At 41.0% G+C, this 19,089-nt stretch overlaps 1 protein-coding gene across 1 annotated transcript in view; it reads left to right on the top strand.

The window, feature by feature from the left end:
• Positions 1–9,757: 9,757 nt before the first annotated feature.
• The window catches only part of MDM1 (Mdm1 nuclear protein), a gene marked incomplete at its 3' end in the record, with an annotated part of 28,356 nt that continues 19,024 nt past the window's right edge, over positions 9,758–19,089 (top strand). The window contains exons 1-4 of the mRNA XM_082849461.1: positions 9,758–9,809; positions 10,862–10,976; positions 14,561–14,925; positions 16,036–16,170. Coding sequence (XP_082705587.1) covers positions 9,792–9,809; positions 10,862–10,976; positions 14,561–14,925; positions 16,036–16,170 — 633 coding nt within the window. The 5' untranslated portion in view covers positions 9,758–9,791. The remainder of the gene's footprint in view (positions 9,810–10,861; positions 10,977–14,560; positions 14,926–16,035; positions 16,171–19,089) is intronic.

The following is a 19,089-nucleotide window of genomic DNA, read 5'->3' as shown; positions in this document are numbered from 1 at the left end:
CCAAGGGTGGCAGCCAGGAGACCATACCAGTTCAGGCAAACATTATCGGTGGCTTAGAGTTAGTATAGTATCAGTGGAGATAGTGCAAAATGATCCGATTATTGATAAACCTTGAATACATATCAGACAAGACTTGTGGATGAATTGGATGCCAAATGTAAGAGAAACAGAAAAGTTAAGGATGAAGCCAAGGTTTTCAGCCTAAACAACTAAAAGGACGGAGGGGGAAACTCTTAGATGCAAGGGTGAGAAATTAGGGGTCATTTGGATTGACTAATATTAAGATGCCTTAAAGACATACAATTGGAGATATCACATGTATTTCTTTGCTAAATAAATTTAGGGGGGCGAAATTGCATGTTCAAGTTCATTCTCATCAATACTATGCATCTATCTCAAGGGCCAGACTAGTGACCAGATTTTAAGGACCATTTCCAACCCTGAGACTTGACAATCTAATAGCCCTCTTTTTACAACTAAAGTAAAAGCTATTGATTCTCTCCTTTTAAAATTCCTACAGGAACTTTTCTTCCCCATATGTATTCCCTTCCTTTGCCACATTGCATATACCACTTACACTTCCTATACCACTTACAGCGGCTCTGTTTTCCTGACAGAACCATTCTGATATAGTATATACAGTCCTAAGAGATGTAGCAAGCACTCAATAAATATTAGACAATAATAACACTAATCAGAAAACGTATGTTCATAATAAACTTGAGACTAACAGATTAATGATGTTAGAAATGGGTGGGACTTCCCTGGTGGCGCAGTGGTTAAGAATCCACCTGCCAATGCAGGGGACACAGGTCTGAGCCCTGGTCCAGGAAGATTCCACATGCCGCAGAACAACTAAGGCTGTGTGCCACGACTACTGAGACTGCACTCTAGAGCCTGCGAGCCACAACTACTGAGCCTGTGTGCCACAACTACTGAAGCCCGCGCACCTAGATCCTGTGCTCCGCAACAAGAGAAGCCACTGCAATGAGAAGCCCACACACCACAATAAAGAGTAGCCCCCGCTTGCTGCAACTAGAGAAGCCCGCATGCAGCAACAAAGACCCAACACAGCCAAAAATAATAAATAAATAAATTAATTAATTAAAAGAAAAAGAAAGAAATGGGTGAAGGGGGGCAAAGGTACAAACTTCCAGTTATAAAATAAGTAAGTCATGGGGATGTAATGTACAGTATGGCAACTATAATTGACAATACTATATTGCAATTTGAAAGCTGATAAGAGTAGATCTTAAAAGTCCTCATCAAAAGAAAATCATTTTTGTAAGTATGTATGAGAATAGATGTTAACTTATTGTGGTGATTGTCTTGCAGTATATACAAATATCAAATCATTATGTTGTGCACTTGAAGCTAATATAATGTTATATGTCAATTATACCTCAATAAGAAAAGAAAAAAGAAAGATTGTTAAACCATGTGAGTTCCACTGTTTAGGAACAGCAAATACGAGGAGTCGTATAAAAGGAGACCATTCTTAATACCTAATAACAAGAACTGCTCATGCTTCTATAACACTTTTCAATTCACAAAGTGTTTGCACATACCTTACTGCATTTGGCTAAGATGAAACACATTTTGGAAACAGACACTTACTTTCTTAACAATAAAAGCCCATGATCAAGAGAACAGCACAACTATAATAACAAAGTGGCTTACATTGTAAAAAGAACATTTGTTTGAAACATGGGTTTGTTCCACAGAGTTTTCTCTCATCAGAAGAGAATGAAGCTGCCCTCTGGCTCATGTGTTCTCTCGTGCTATGGTGTGAGCCTTGGATCACAAGGAAGTAGTAAAAAACCCTAATGACCACCCATATTTCAATAATTGCAGAGTTTAGCTTTCCAATTAATTTGCTGAGCACACACTTGATGACATGTATGGTAGTAGCCAATTTATAAATGACTTTAATTGGAATTAATTTTAGGGAGCCAGTATTTTTTCTCTTTTTGGCTCACCAATATTGATAATTTTCCTTAATACTGTGTTTTAGACACCTATAGGTAGAAAGACAAGTTCTGGGCCCAGAGGCTCAGGTCCAGTTTCTGTTTTCCTTGCTCCCTTCTAGAGTAGGGGTTCCTGTGCTCGTCTCAGCTCCGATTCCCATCCTTCTTTTGCCTTTTGTCCAATTCCCATCAGCAGGCTGTCCTGCTGGCCCTTGGATCCAGCTCTCCTAATTGTTTGCTTGGCAACAACTCTACCAGAATCTCTGGAAATACAAGGCTATGGATGGTCTTCTGCAGAGGCCCATTATAACACCATGCCACACGGTAACGTTGAGGAGACCAGCAGAGGGAATGAAAGGGCACAGCGAAATTCAGGCCTAGTGCCTGAAATGAAGGGCACTAGTGCTGACAGGTACCCATCTTCACTCCTGAAGGTTTGGGGCCTAAGACTCTAATGGTTGCACTGAGACTAGCTCCCAATGGGAACAGAGGTTTTTTGGTCTATGGCTTCAAATATATGCTACTAGTTGGGAACACTGACTGCGTAGTAGGAAGATGCTTACAATGATGCGCTGTCCAAGTCCTGCTGCTACTGGCTGTGCTCTCTGCTATCATCCCCCTTAGGGATCACCTTCACTGCAGACAGCCACCTTGCCCAAGGCCATGCCCTTCCTAGGGAAGTCTATTATGGCCCAACGCAGAACTCTGACAGGCCATGTTAGTTCTGGACTCCCCAGGGGGTTGCCTGAGGCTGTGGTCAGGCCTGCCTTGCATCTTGACTTCTGCTCACTCCTGCTCCCTTGCTCTCCCTCCACAGCTATGGACCCCCAGGGCCCTCACTAACAAACATTCAGCACATGCAACTACATCCCGGGGTCTGCTTCCCAGAGAACCCAGTCTGCCACAGACTGCTCTCTATATGGCCAGTATGTGTTGCTATCTCTATTTTGCCATTGTTGCCTCTGCCTTTCTCTTTGACCGTACGAGTTGGTACCTGTTTTCCTCATTTATTATCAGTTTTTAGAGTTTTAAGAGGGACTGGAGGTAAATGAGAGCGTCTAACCCACCACTGTGCAAGTCAGAGTTAAACTGCAGAGAACATAATTTACTCTAGCAATTCAAAACAGAAAGGGTATTTTCAGAGTATTCAGTGTTGACACAGATTTATTGCAATAATGGCCCCAATTTTTCATTCCTCCTCTACCATGTGAGTTTGTAACTCCTCACATCAAGGGATTGAGTCTATTTCCTTACCCCTTGACTCTTGCTTTGGCCTATGGAATGTGGTAGAAATGGTGTGCTGTTTGTAAACCTAATCCTCAAGAGGCCTTGCACACCTTGCTCTTCCTCTTGGATCTCTATCCAGGCTAGCTTGCTGGAAGATGAGGGCCCACATGGAAGAGGAGTTGTCCTAGCTGAGGCCATCTGAGACCAGTCAGCCTCTAGTTAGCCCATCAGCTCTCACACCACAAACACGTGAGCAAGCTCAGTAAGATCAGCCAAACTCAACCTGGACCAGTAGAACTGGCCAGCTAACCAAGAGATTCACGCAATAATAATGGTTACTGTTTTAAGCTGCTGCATTTAGGAATGTTTGTTATAGAGCATTATTGTGGCAATAGATGATTGATATGAGTAGCTTACAGAATCACTGGGAAGTCTGAAGAAGTAGACTCTGGGGCCATGTTATATGACAGAGTCACTAAAGTCATGAAGTTGTCAAACCAGGAAACTCCCTGCTAAGTTGACAAGCCACTGTTACAAGCTCTGGTTCCAGAACCCTGTCACTTCTCCTGTAATTAGGAAGCTGCTAACTCAGAACCAGGCTGCTGCTGTTATTGCCATGATTTACACCATCATGGTAGATGCCTGTGCTTTGCCTTTCTTCCAATTCATTTTCTTCCATCTAATTCATTTTATGTAAGTGCTTCTTGTCATCAGAATGTAGGTTACACCTGAACTTCAGCTGCAAAGGCATCTAGGGTCAAAGGGATTTTTAGCTTTCTAGCTTCTGCAGGACATGAGAAGGAAGTTGGAATGGATTTGGAATGAGTCAGCCTCAGTATCTACCACAGCTATGATTAACTAAAACAAGCATCAGTCCTAAAACTTATTTCATAGGCATATGCTCAATGATACTGAAAACAACTTCTTTAAATTCATACATTCAGTGTATTTCACAACTGGGCATATCACTCTCTACACTGTCAAACATCATTAATTCAATTAACAGAAGTTGAGAGTAAAGGATTAACAACGCAGTACTAAGATTTTATGAACTCATGGCTTCAGCAAAATTCAAATAAAAATTTCTTAAGGGAACCAACAATTATAAGTCAACTAAGGAGAGGAAAACTGATTTATGTTCTGAAAAATTCTTGGTCCCTTATGATATTTGATATAGCAATGCTAATGGAAAAAACAGTGATTTCAGAAGGAATAATAAGAGCTATTTGGTCTTGATCTGCAGTTATTAAGGTGTATATACACAACTATGTGATAAAAGAACATTTCACAATTTATTTTGGCATAGAGTAGATATTTACAAGGTTCTTAGGAAGGCAGGTGGGTAGTGTCCTCTGATCTGACCTTAAGACATGACATCTGGTTTTAAGTGGTGAGAGAAATAAAGCTTCCAAATCTGCCGAGTTAGCAACTCTAGAAAAATCTGTAGGGGTGATGATTTAAGACAATGAATATTCAGTGAAGAAAAGGGAAGGTAATTCTTAGATAACAGAATCTTCAACAGTGAAGGCCTTAAAATGAAAGGAATTTTGTGCCCCCAATATTGTTCTGTGTCTTGTTGCATGGAGACACAACATTATTATGGTATGTAAGGCTTGCAGTGGTTTATGCCTTACTGAGAATTACTTTACTCACTATAGCCTTGTATGGCAAGGAGTCCCACAGCCTCACACACACACAAAAGTCTGTGCTGTCAGAAGCTGGAGTCCCTCCAAAAGGTGCCCCACTGATTCAAAAGCCAGACACTTCTTTGTCAACAAAGGCATGGGGGCTAAAAGTCTGGAGGGCAAACTGTACTTGGCTCATTGGCAAGTCTTAATCACAGACCCTGTTTGTTTCTTACATTAATGTGAAATGCCAGAAATTTTGCTTCCAAGACAGAATCCATTGACTTAATTTTTTCACTTTTTTTTTCATTTGTGCAATCAGAAATTCATTCATATGAGGAAAAGGCAGTTATTACCTATGGAAAAACGCCAAAGAAAGCAGTGGTCAGACTGATTGCTTTTTGGCAAAGGCTGAACTCAAGCTTTACCAAGGGAAGACCATATAAGTGTGACCTGAGGGGAAGTTACAAGTGCCAGAGCATTGCTGAGCCTGGAAACTGGAATTTCAGTTACCTTGTAAAGTATTTCAGAGTAAATTATACACATGCAAATGCAAGGATGACGTATCACCATGTTGCTAAAACGGTGATTTCTAAACCAGCTTTACTCTTATTTCTGAAGCAGTAAGGGAAAAAAAGAGAGACAACAGACAGCAAGTAATTTACCTTTTGGGGAAAGAATCTTGAGCAAGTGTTCCTTAAAATCTTCCTGATCTCTGGCCTGGATTCAGCTACCTGGGGGCATAACAAAAGAGAAAGTGAAAGGTCACCTAGGTCAGGTGTTTCCCAGGATGGAATTTAAAAGCAGCTGCCTTATCCTGTCTGCTCTTTAGTCCCCAGGCTTAGATCAAACTTGCTGGCTCTAGATTTAAAAGCATCTTCAGAATACCAGGGTGCTCACATTTAGCCCCTTCTTTGCTTCCTTCTCTCTATCATTTCCTGTGTTCTTTGTGTACGCGTCTGTTCCCTCATCTGATTGCAATCACATTTGAAGGCAGAGGCTGTGTGTTACTCACTGTATCTTCTTTCTTCAACTTTGTTATCTGTATAAGTGTTTTGCTTATAGATAACATATTTTTGTTTGTTAAATGAAAATATAGTTAGAGGCAAATACAAATTCTTCAATCTTTCAATTCTTACCGAGAAAATAATGGGAGATTGTTAGATTTGTGAAGTGATCGACTTTCTGTTTTTAATAGAGTGAGTAGTATATTTACACTTCAAGTACAAATAAAAGTTGCTTTAAACGATTTTGTATGTTTTTGTCTCTAAAAGAAGCAACAGCCCTATTGGGATATATATAAATCAAAGTGACTCTAGAACAGGTCAATGGAAAGCGTCATTTTAAATAGGAGGACAGCCTTAATAACTATCAATACCACAAAATTTCCATGTATTAGAAACTATGAATAAAATGCTCATCTTCATAGCTGCTGCTAATGTAGTTAGACTCATGAGGGTAAAAATGTCTGTGAATGATGCCATCATAACATCATTTTTCTTTTTTTTGTCTGTCTTTTATCCCAGCTGACGGTATACTACACAAGCTCTTCTACAACTTGCCTTTTTTTTTGGCAGGGGGAGAGGGAGGAATCATTCCATGTTAGCTCAAGGAAATGCTTCTTTCTTTTTAAGGGTTGCATGGGGGCGTTCAAGTTAATAAGCTATTGTCTCAATTCTAGTCTCACCCTTTGGAATCTGCAGACCCCTTGGATCCTGCTAGCTCCCTGTTAGGTGTGCTAAGACAGACTCTAGAGACAGGAATGCTCTCTTTTACTAGCTTTTCCTCTCTGCAGCCCCTTAGCGATGACCTTTACCTCCATGGTGCCAGCTGGTTGCAGTCTCCTCATTCCCTTCCCTTCTGCCTCCCTTTTCTTTTTTGGGGGGCAGCCTCATTTTGTCCCCTCAGAGGCATCAGCACCACTAGGCAGTGATTCCTTCTCAGAGGTCTGACCAACTCCCATGAGGTGTCTCCAGCCAGCCTGGAGCTGTGCTCGAGTAACCTCAACATTTTCCCTCTGTTCTTCCAGACCCAGGGTATGAGCCGCTTCTTGGAATTACTATGCTCTATTACTCCATTTAGCTTTTTAAAGTTCTCCAACAGCTAACCAATCGCTCATATTGTTTTCTCTGTTGAAATGCTTCTGGTAGTTTCTGTTTTCCCTACCACACCCTGAAGGATATAGTGTGTACTTGACATCTGCTGGGTCAGAAAGCCCAAAGGAACAGAGCAGCCTGCACTGCCGTCTGGACCTGCTGCACCGCCTGTTCCTGCTCTGGTCCCTGGAGGAACCATCATGTATTTAACTAGTACCCTGCAGATGGACATTTAAGTTGCTTCCAACTTCTGTTACTATAAACAATGCAGTCAACAACATTAAATGAATTAGTTTTTCACATTTGGGCACGTATATCTGTAAGATAACTTACAAAAGTGGAATTGCTGGGTGAAAAGCACTGCCAAATTGCCTTTTATAGAGGTTGTATCAGTTTGTCTCTCACAGGCAATAAACAGAAATCTATTTGCATGAGAAACAGAGAAATCAAGAAAGGGAAGAGGGAGCCAGTTGTGACACCCTCATCTCATGGAATTCGATCCATCATTTGAGGAATTACTTTCTGGCCTAGACCCAATGGACTTCACCTTGAGTCCTTTGGAGAGAAGGAAGGCTAAAACACAAGTGGAAAAGCTCTGTAAGACAGTTTGGTACTCATTCAATAGAGGGTAACACAAAAAATGTACGGAGGTGATTTGCCACAGATTCCCGCCAGGGTTGAATAGCCCAAGGAGGTTCCATGCTGCGCCTGTAGTAACTCAGGCCACAGGGAATGTTGGTGGCCAGCAAGAAGAGTGACACCTAGAGATGTGTGGCTATTGGAAGAAGTGGGCAAACTATATGTGGTAGCTGTAAGCACATGTGAGACACTTCCTAGGCACTCTCCAGAACACTTGGGTGGAACTTTGTGGGGTACCGGGTCTGCTGCCTACAGTAGTGGAGAGTGTTAGGAGCTGGTAAAACACAGGCCACAAAACTCTCCTTTAGCAACACTGTCGCTCTTTTCATTTCTACATCTTTGGCTCATAAACTGAAATAGGCTTTTCTTAAAAATAACAAAGTAAACTATTCGTCTTCCTTGAGTCCTTGTAACACATCTCAGCAAACTCAGGTTGTGACTAAGTCATTTTTTACCATCTGCTGTTTGGTTTTCTTGACATTTGTTCCCTGCTCAGCAGAGCTCGACTATAGTTATCATTGCCCTTGTTTGGCAGACAGGCTACATTCTGTATATTTACTTCTACTGATTTCCCCTTAGCATTATGTGGTAACAAAGCTTTGTGTACAACCAGATCTGTCTTTCCTATCCTGTAAGATCTGGGCTGCTTTCCTGTAGAGGACTTTTGTTTTATGTTCCACTGTGTGTTTGTGCCATTCTTAATTTACACGACAGAGATGCTGTCATCACCAATTAACATTTATCAAGGGCCCTCTGGATGCATGGCTGCATAGGGACTAATTTAATATTCTCTTTGTTTCATATATCCGATGGCTCCTTCAAATGAAATTTTAAGTATCTCAGTGATGATGAAGAAGAACAGAGACATCAATTAGGATTCAGAAGACAAGCCTCTGCAGAAAGGATTAATAATATTTGAAAGTTTAAAAGAGGGTATCCTTTTCTTCAGTCAACAAATGACAGAAGTAAAACGAAACTGCATTCATTGTTCTGGAAAAAGCCTGGCAGCATTCCATTCAGACATCTGCCCTTTGATTGTCCCATTTTCCTCTTTACTTATTTCAGTTCTTCTAAACGTCAAGGCTAAGTCTGAATAGTTCTTCCTGAGGCTTTTTCTAACCATCTCTGACCTTGGGGATGACTCCTTCCTCCAATTCGTTTATCATTCATACCTCTCATTTGGAAATTTAGCACATGATACATTGTACAATAGTATTGAATAAATATATGTTCATTCTCCCCAAGCATATTAGAGAACTATCTGGACAATTTATGACTTTTCCATCGCCAGGGTCAGCACAGTGTTCTGTCAATGGTAGAATCTCAAGATATACTGATGATGGCAAAAATCTGTAAAATTCAAGTGGAATTTTATTTTTAAAAAGGGTGAGAGGAGAGACAAGGCTGAAACTTTGGAAGCTGAGACTCACAAGCATCATTAACGAACGTTTCCTAATCTAGGAGCTACATGTACATCTTTTGGGGCGGAGGCGGGGTGGGGTGGGGGTTGTGGGAGGCAAGAACATCACTGGGAAGTCAGCAGTTTGTCTATCAAGATTCAGTAAAAAAGTTTTTTGGCCTGTAAGCCATATTTATTTTCTGGCCTCTTCCTTTTGACGTGACAGTAAATAGTGTTAGCACGGTTGTCGGTGGCAGGAATTGATATTCTAAAGAACAGACCTGAATATTTTCATTTCATACAAAGAAACACTCCGTTCTGTCATACATGTTGGAACTAAAAACACACCTTCCTGTTTTATGACGTGAAGAACCTGGGTCCAGCGAGGCCGGCGACTCACGAATCCCAGCGGCACGCAGACCCATTGGTGCGCAAGACGCGACAAAGCAGACGCCGTCGAGCTCTCCTCAGGACGAAGCTCCCGCGGGGCCCCGCCCACTCCGGGCCCGGGAGCCTCATTGGCCGGCCTTCCGCCCGCCATCTCTATCAATCCCCGGGATTTGGCTGGGGAGGCGGGCGTTCTCCTTTCCAGCACTGATTGGTCGACTCTTAATGACGGTGCGGGGCTCTCCGAGTCTCTACTGGTTTTCAGTCTTCAGAATGGGCGGGGAAAGGCAGAGCGACACGGCTCAAGGAGACAAGCGCGGAGTGCGCCGGCGCGTAGTCGGGGACGCTGGGCCGAGGCTTTTGCTAGGGAACCTCCTGTTGTCGCCCCGCCCCCTCCGGGCTTTTTGTCTCATTAACTGTCGGAGTGACTGGGGCTCCAGCGCCGGGCGACATGCCGGTGCGCTTCAAGGTGAGGCCGGGGTCCCCGGGGGCCGAAGCCTGATGGGGGGAGCTGGGACAGGGCGGGTGCAGGGCGCCGGAGCCTCACTGGCTTCCTGGGCCGCGCCCCTCGGCCCTGCTGAGCCTGTCAGCTCCCGATCCTGCCTGTAACCATCCTAGAGGATGCTGCTCTTGTCCTCTTACCTAGCCCCCTCTCCGCTCACACTCACTTCCGAGTTGCCGAGTGGAATAGTTAGATGGTTTGGGGTGGATTTATTTGGGTGGGTGGGGGCGGGGAGAGCTCAGAGGCGTGTAGATGGAGGGCACTTTATAATGGGAACTACGGTGGCTTCAGATTGGGACACCTGTGGACCACATCACAGCTTAGCTTTTAACACCCCTTCCCTTTAAAACTTTAAAGTGTGTTATGTCTTTTAAAGGCTTGAGAAATGGGACCCTGACAAGATAAAGACAGGGTATAAGAAATACACATTCTTCACAATTGTGCATTTGTTTAAGGTTTGTTAATAGTTCCAGGTAGCTGGTAGCTGTCATGGTCAAGCACCCTTCAACATAACAATTGACCACAGTGTTCCACAAGCCCTGACTGTCTTCTTTTATCTTGAGGGTTTGCATCCAGAATGGGAGGGAATTTGGCTTTTCTTGGTTGACTTTACAAAACTTCTAAAGGGATTAGGCATACTATATTATATTGTGTACTCGGTGAGAACTTCGTTAGTTAGGATAATTATAGTGATGAGGATTTAGATTGCCACCCATTATCAGACAAGACCCCAGGCTTTGGAATCAGACAACCAGCAAAAGGGTAGCCACTCTGAGCCTCAGAATCCTTGTAACATCTGTCTCAAGTGGTTGTGAGGATTAAAGGATATAACACTATGAACTGGTAGCACAGGGCTGGGTCAATGTTGGGAGCTATTATTAAGGACCTCTTCTATGTTTAATTATCAGTCTTAAGTCTTTCAACTCTTTTTAGAGGTTCAGAAATGATTTTTAACTGATGTCTACCTTAAAACAACTTTCATTAATTACGTTTTACTCAAATTGTACTTTGCATTACAGGGGTTGAGTGAATACCAGAGAAACTTTCTGTGGAAAAAGTCATATTTGTCAGAGTCCTGTAATTCCTCATTGGGGAGAAGGTACCCATGGGCTGGACTTAGATCAGATCAATTAGGTAAGTTGAACAGCTAGTAGTCATTATAAGTTGAATAAACCTCGGGGTCAAGTTTGCAAAATGATTTATTAAAAATTTGTGAAGTGGGCTTCCCTAGTGGCACAGTGGTTGGGGGTCTGCCTGCCGATGCAGGGGACACGGGTTCGTGCCCCAGTCCGGGAGGATCCCACGTGCCACGGAGTGGCTGGGCCCGTGGGCCATGGCCGCTGAGCCTGCACGTCCGGAGCCTGTGCTCCGCAACGGGAGAGACCACAACAGTGAGAGGCCCGCGTACCACAAAAAAAAAAAAAAAAAATTTGTGAAGCATTGTTCAGTTGGCCTTGTTGATTTACTCGTTTGTTCAACAAATATTTATTGAGGGTTTACTGTAGGCCATGACTATTCCCCTCTTCTAGGGATATAACTTTGAACCAGACAAAGACCCTTAACTGTGGGGGAAACAGTAAACAAGTAACTCAATAAATAAACCAGGGGATTTCAGGTTGTTATATAAAATTGTAGGCTGGTGTGATAGATAACTGGAAGGAGGGGTGGGTTGGAGGGAATATACTTTAGAAGCAGTGGTCAGGAAAGGCTTATTTGAAGTGATATTGGAGCTGAGACATGAAAGCTGAGTGTGGACAAGTGTGGGGAGGGGTACTCCCAAGGTCTTGAGGAATGGAAGCTTAGATAGATAAAGCAGTTTGCCCAAGGTTCACACTCATAAGTGACAGAACCATGATTTGAAATCAAGTCTGTGTTGTTCAAAGCCTGTGAGTTCAGAGGCCATGTTCTTGTCATCACACATGCTTCCTCCCTGTATCTCAGGGAAGTTAGAACCCTCGGCTAAGGTTTCCCAGAGTGTGGTGGAAGGGGAAAGAGACAGACTGATTCCATTCAACCTACTTGCTTAATTCTGCCTCACTAGAACATAAGATCTCTGAGAGCAGGGCTCTGTCTGTCTTCACCACCTTGTTCCTGCTTAGTACATGACACAGGGCCTTGGCGTACTCTGGAGTTTATTAAACTTCATTTTTGAATGAATGAATAAACCTGGGTTTGAATCCATATTTGCTGTGTGACTTCGGGCAAATTGGGCCTGTTTCACCAAGTGGGAGTTGGGAAGCCCATTGCACAGGATTCCTAGGAGGGATGAAATGAGATGTTCCTCTTAAGGGCTAGGTGCATATATACAGATGAGTGCCTGGTGCCCAACCCGTGACATGTGTGAGAGTGCCAGATGTGTAGTATATAAGTTCCTCCAACTTAGATGTGTGAAGCCAGGAGAAGAAAGACTTACATGTGGGGTGGCAAGCCTGGGAAATTAGTAAGATGAGAGTGTTTCCAGGATTAGGTTTGGAGAATAAAGGGAAAAGTGGATGAGAGTGGGTGGTTCTTTTAGGATTCCTCTGAATTGTCAGGACCCTTTGCCCAGAGCCTGGCTTCAAAGACTGGGGTCACTGCATCTTGGGCAGGGTGGTGCTCATAATCCTCTCCGAATAACCAGAAACTCCACAGATTCGAGGCTCCATTAGATTAAGAATCCCAACATAAATCTCTCAAAATGTAGCTAGCCCACTGAGGGCCTTGAGGGATGTTATGACACGGGGCATTGGTTAACCACATAGTTACCCCCATGTAACATTTTAGCTTGGATCAGCTACATGTGAGGTTAGGGGTGATGAAATGAGACTGCGGGAGCAGAGCCACTTTGGAGTATGGTACCTTGTGAGGAAGGAATGGTCTAGGGGGAGGCCTGTTAACAGGGAGGTAAGGAGGAGGGGCAGAGTGAGAACTCCAGGTTGCTCAGAAAGGGAGGTGGGGGCCAGGAAGGAACAGCAGCGGTGTTACCGAAGGCTGGCTGGGCGTTCTGTGCTTATTTTTCCTCATAATGTATTTTCCACGGTGCTAGGAGACAAGGGTGGACCACTTGAGAATCTTCCCTTTTCATTTTGCTCTTCTTCCACCAGCCCTGCTCTGTGTTAAAGAGAGAAGTCTGGGGCAGTGGTCTTCAAGCTTTTGTGCTTTCATACCCGCTAAAAGAATTTAGAAACTCTTATCTCTGTTCACATTTTAAAGTTGATATTTAAGTTCTTTTTTATCAAAAGTGTAATGAATAGTTTCAAAGGATATGATTTCTAGCATATTGAATATTGTGTATATGTTTTACATGTCTTTTGTTAAAATTTTGGAGCTAGCGATTGAGCTCAGTTTATGGTAAATGTTCATCATTTAATTGGTAAAGTCAGTCCTCACAAGAAAACTAATCATGTAAATTAGAATTATTTTCTGTGAGAAAAAAGTCTGACTTTATTTTTTGGTCCACATAAATACATTAATATGCATATATGCATTTCACATAATGACTGTCTTACACCCTGAATTTTAATTCTAAGATAGGTAGATGGAAAAGGTGTTGTGCTGGATAAAATAAGGCACTGTTCTTTTGTTATTTCTAATCTCTGCCTTTGTTGCTTTGCTGTCAAATACTCTTCCTCAGGAGCTGTGCTTTCTTGAATTGTTCCTTTGTTTGTCCTCCCCACCTATGACAATTTTTTTATTCCATAGGGTGGTTGAGAGGCGTGTCTTTCTTGTATGAAGTGGGAAGAGGGTGATTATGAAGGGAGTGGTGAGAAAGGAAACTACAGATGGCAGATGCAGCCCTTAGGCTGTCAGGAAGTAGCACACATGGAAGTTAGGATCTGGAAAGTGATTCCCTTAAGCTGCCCATTTCTGCTCCTGCCCCCCCATAGAATGTCTTTCTGTGCCTCCAGATATATATGCACCCAGTTTGGAGACCATGGTCTAGGGCAGACTTGTAAGGGTGGGGACCCTGGGTTTGATGGCCAGAACATCCATGATAGAGGCTAAAGGGCTCTGGTTTTACCTAATGCCAGGTTGTCTGTCTACCTTCCCTTCTCTTCCATTCTTAATCTTTCTTCTCTACCCCACCCTACACTGTCTTCTTTCTTTTTAAAGAATGGCTCCAAACTAGGGCAGTATCTCAGTGACTGTCATTCCACAGAGCTCCTCTTACCTGGGTAGAAGGTTAAGTTTTTGGACATTTGCTTGCCAGACAGAAATATAGAGAAATAGTATCTTAGGTCTTGTCAAAAGGGTTCATTCTCTTTACTTCTCAGGAACTCAAGGCAAATGTAGAACTAAGATCCAGCATAATGACATCTCACCCCTTCTCATTTTGGCCAGCTGTACATAAGAGAAGCTTTGTGAAAAGTTCCAAATTTTGACAGCACCAGGGCCCTTTGTTCTGTAAAGTAGCACAGGAAAGTAATTAGAAACGGAGGCAACACATTCCACCTGGCTTGCCAGGTCCATCACGTTGTGATTCTAGCAACTTGTGTTAGGATAACTCGAACATTGTGACCTCAATTTAAAAATTATGGTCAAACGTTTAATATTTCTTTAAAACAAAATGAAAGATATTATGTTGAAAAACTGTACTTTTTTTAATCCCGTAACTGGAAGGATATTGTGTATCTCAACTGAATTTTAAATTCCATTTCTCCTCTCATACATGTGATTAAAAGTTGTCTTTGTAGCTTGATGCTTTGGTATCTGCTAATTTTGTATATTATATTTTGTAGGAATCACAAAAGAGCCAAGTTTTATTTCCAAAAGAAGAGTCCCTCACCATGACCCACAGATTTCAAAATCTCTTGAGTGGAATGGAGCTACCTCAGAGAACACTGTGGTTGTATCACCAGAACCCGAAGCCCCTAGAACATCAGAATCAGAACAAAAAGAAGATGTTAACCAAGAAAGGGTTCTTGCACTAGACGCCTCCAGGGTTCCCAAGAGAACCAGATCTCACTCTGCAGACTCCAGAGCTGAAGGGGCTTCAGAAATTGTGGAAAATAAGGAGGATATAGTAGCAAATCATGTACCAGTTAATGAAAATGTGGAGCTGGAACATTCTACCAAGCTTCTTTCAGAAAACATAGATGGTGGGGTAGGTATATTCACTGTATTTCCTTTCAGAAGCATAGAATTCTTTGTAAATTTCATCATCATTTCAGTAATATTACATTTTGTGCTTAAATTTTTCCATTATTTGTTTTCTTGTCCAGTGTCTGTAGAAGAGTTGATAAGAGGCTGTTGACTTTAGTTATTATGACTTAGTTCTCTTCTTAATAGTTGCCATTTTGTACTGGTTTTACTAAGATATCCCTTCGTTGGGTACACAGCCTGCCTCTGGATTTTATTTATCATATATCAGCACCTGAGTCCTAAGGGACAGATCAAGTTGAGACAGAGAAAGGGAGTAGGCCATTACCTCTGGCAGGGATGGTGAGCTTACTTATACCTAGGCCCTTTTCAATTTCTTATTGTGTACTAGCAGAAAAAACAGAGTCTCAATTGACAAAATGCAAAAGAAAGGAGAGGTCTGGCTAGATCTCAAAAGATCTTGCAGTTCTGCTCTCTTATGTCCCAGCTGGCCTGCGGCAGGTCCCTGCGAGCACATAAGCAGAGGCTGCAGGGACCCGTGCAGACGCCTCACTGCTTCCCCATTTTTCTCCACTCTACTGCTTCCTCCCCATCTCATGTCCACCGCTGACTGGAACCACGGAGAGGCATTTAGAAGTGTTGGAAGACCAGGGGGCATGGGAATCAAGGAAGGTGACATGTAAGTCTGGTGGGCAGGGGAAGGGGTGTCCCCAAAGCAAGCTGTGGACGAGGTAATGTGCTGTTGTTTCTTAGTAATATATTCAATTATGCATAATCGGTAGGAAGGGACTGAGAAATGTTATCTACACTTGATCTTAGCCAAAAGGCCGAGAAGCAATGAGAGAAATGTTATCTTTTGCTGGGATGCACAATAATTCCTTGACGGTATTAAGGGAATTTTAAAGAGTTTCACAATTTAAAGGAAGATTAACAATTAAAGAAAGGTGTCTGTATGACGATGTGCATATAGTTAATGATACCTTACTGTACACTTAAAAATTTGTTAAGAGGGTAGAGTTTTATGTTCTACGTTTTTTACCACAGTTAAAAAAAAAAAAGTTTGAATAGAAATTTTTAATAACTTTGAGTGGGATTTTTTTTTTTCCCCTAACAGTTGGATAGACTTCTACAGAAAAAAGCTGGACTGACTGTTATTCCTTCACATAATGTCTTGAGAAATTCTGAATATCAAAGGCAGTTTGTTTGGAAGACCCCTAAAGAAACTACTTCAGCTTTTGCAGCCAATCAGGTAGTTTAATGGATGCAATACATTTTTGAGGAATATCATCTAATCTAGTGTTGCAGATTTACATAGAACTAAGAACTGAAAGAAATTAGATACTTAAGAAGGCCTGAAGGTGGGTTCTAGAAACGTGAAAATGAGAGTTTTGCTAAAATCATCCTATTACTTCTGATTTATAGTAGTAATATTATACTGTCCTAGGCTACTGATGATCATTGTTGCCAGATCCATCACATATACTAAATATGAGACAGGGTAATGAAAATTTGAGGACTGGTAAGTTTTTGCATGCTGTGAATTTTTTTTATTTATTAAAAAATTGTTAAATTGATTGTATTCTGAAATGTTGAATTTTGTTGACTAATATATTGCATGTTTTCTGTCTTCTAAGAAAGGTGTAACTGCATTGGATATTTATTTTAATAAGTACAAAATAGGTTGAAAGTGATGCAAGATATATAATTTTGTCCTTATATCAAATGAGCAGTGATAGGAATTGTCAGTTTAACTATATTTATAAATTCAAAAGCTATAATGGTAACTAAATGTGATATTAGGTTTCATTGTATCCTCACACAATTTTAGTATTAGACTACCATTACTAATATATACTCTGTTGTTTTACTACTAGAATTCTCCAGACAGTTCTTAGCTCATTTATGTTCTTAACCATACTCCTAGGCTTAGGTAGGAAATACTTCCATTTAGAATATCCCCAAAGGCTCATGACAGCTTAGTCTTTTCTTTCTCACTCACCTATATACTTTATACACCCATAAGGACCAAGAGGATAATTAGATTCAGCAAGACAATAACATGTCATCTTACACTAAGATAGTACCAGTGTTATCCTACAAATTGTAGCAGCTTTACGCTTGCTTACTTGTTATTCAGTTTTTAAAAAACTGAAATTTATATAACATTTTAGGGACACATAAAATAACATAAATCAATACATACCCTTTATAAACCTAGTGAATAGAATCAGTACTTCTTTTGCTGGCTCACAAGTGTTGTTGGATAGAAAGTGTACCTACAAAATTACTTACAGCCTAAAAATCATGACTGTTCAATTTTTGTAGAATATCTTACCTTTAAGGTAGAGGTGATTCAAATCAAAGCCCTATTGACAACTTCTGCATACTTCAGTGAAAGCATTATGTAGAAACGTTCTTTTGATAGTATCAGAAGTATAACATAAAATAAATCACTAGCAATACCTTCACTACTAGCTTTATTGCTTTCATTAGTGAGGGTTTCAGAGAATTTTTTTTGGAAGCAAATGCTCTTTGTTAGTTGAAAGCATATCAGTTTTCGGGTCTGTGGATTGAAGAGCTCTGTGACAGAAACTTTCAAAGCTTGTTGCTAGGGAACCTCTAAAGGAGCTGTTCCGTTCTGTTTTATCAGACACCTGTTTTCTGAAAGGATGTCTTATATTAATATGTAAAAGAGTCAGAACAATTTTTGGCAGAAGAGTCCTTGAGCTTATACTACTTCAGTATACAGTATATACTGTACTTAAAAAGATATACTGTTTGGTTGTGATCTGTCTGAAGGTGTATTATTCAGCGTTGTGAAGCAATAGTATACCTTATTTGAACTCCATATCTTTTCTATTTGCTTTCTCTGTAATCAGTGGTAATAGACCATGAAATGGAAACCATATTATGAAATATTAAGGATAAAAGAAAACATTTAAAAATAGAGACATGATAATTACCTGTTTTTTTCCTTGCTTTAAGCTAAAAATAAGCAAAGGAAAAAACCTGAGCAAATGCATATGTCAGATATTCAAAACGTTAAGACTTTTTTATTGTTGTAGGAGGAAAAAAAATTCGTGTCAAGGAGGAAAAAAACCCTGCAGAGCTGACAACAGAGTTGCTTTGTAAAGCTAATGTGTATTTTCTTATTATTAAAATCTGCCTATTTTACTGTTCTCACTACCAAACTAATAGGGGGGTGGGGAACTTGGGGGAGAAAAGATATGGTTCATTATTTCTTTTGGCTTAAGCATTATTTGATTACAATAACTATTATTCAAAACATAGTAATGAGTAGAGAAAGTTGATCTTTGGATTTTCTCTACAGCTTTACTGAGCTCTAATTGACAAAAATTATATATTTATGATGTATGATGTGAAGTTTTGACATATGTATTCATTCTGAAATGATTACCACAATCAAGCTAATTAACACATCTATCACCTCATGTAGTTACCATTTTTTTGTGTGTGGTGAGAATACTTAAGATCTATCCTTTTAGCAAATTTTAAGTACATAATACAGTATTGTTAACTACATACATGCTGTACTTCAAATCTCCATAATTATTTATCCTGCATAATTGAAACTTTGTACCCTTTGACCAGCATCTCCCCATTTCTCCCACCCCCTGGTCCCTGGCAACCACCATTCTATTTGCTGCTTCTATGAGTTCCTTTAGATTCCACATATAAGTGGGATCATATAGTGCAGTATTTGTCTTTCTGTGCCTGGCTCATTTCACTTAGCATATGTTCTCCAGGTTCATCCATGTTGTTGCAAGTGAGAGGATTTTTTTTTTTTAAGGCTGAATAATAATACATTTTCTTTATCCATTCATCTGTCCATGGACACTTAGACTGATTCCATATCTTGGCTACTGTGAATAATGCTATAATGAACATGGGAGTGTAGATATCTTTTGAGATACTGATTTCATTTCCCTTGGATATATACCTAGAAGTGGGGTTGCTGGATCTATTTTAAATTTTTTGAGGACCCTCTATACTGCTTTCCATAATGGCCATATCAATTTACATTCCCACCAACGGTGGACCGGGGTTCCCTTTTCTCTGCATCCTTGCCAACACTTGTTACCATTTGTATTTTTGATAATAGCCATTCTAACATGTGAGGTGAAATCTCACTGATGTTGGTTTATTC

Source organism: Leucopleurus acutus (genome assembly GCF_964270905.1).
Source record: "Leucopleurus acutus genome assembly, chromosome: 11".
Lineage (NCBI taxonomy): Eukaryota > Metazoa > Chordata > Mammalia > Artiodactyla > Delphinidae > Leucopleurus > Leucopleurus acutus.
The sequence above is the reverse complement of the archived record's forward strand: the minus strand, read 5'-3'. Positions and strand labels throughout refer to the sequence as shown.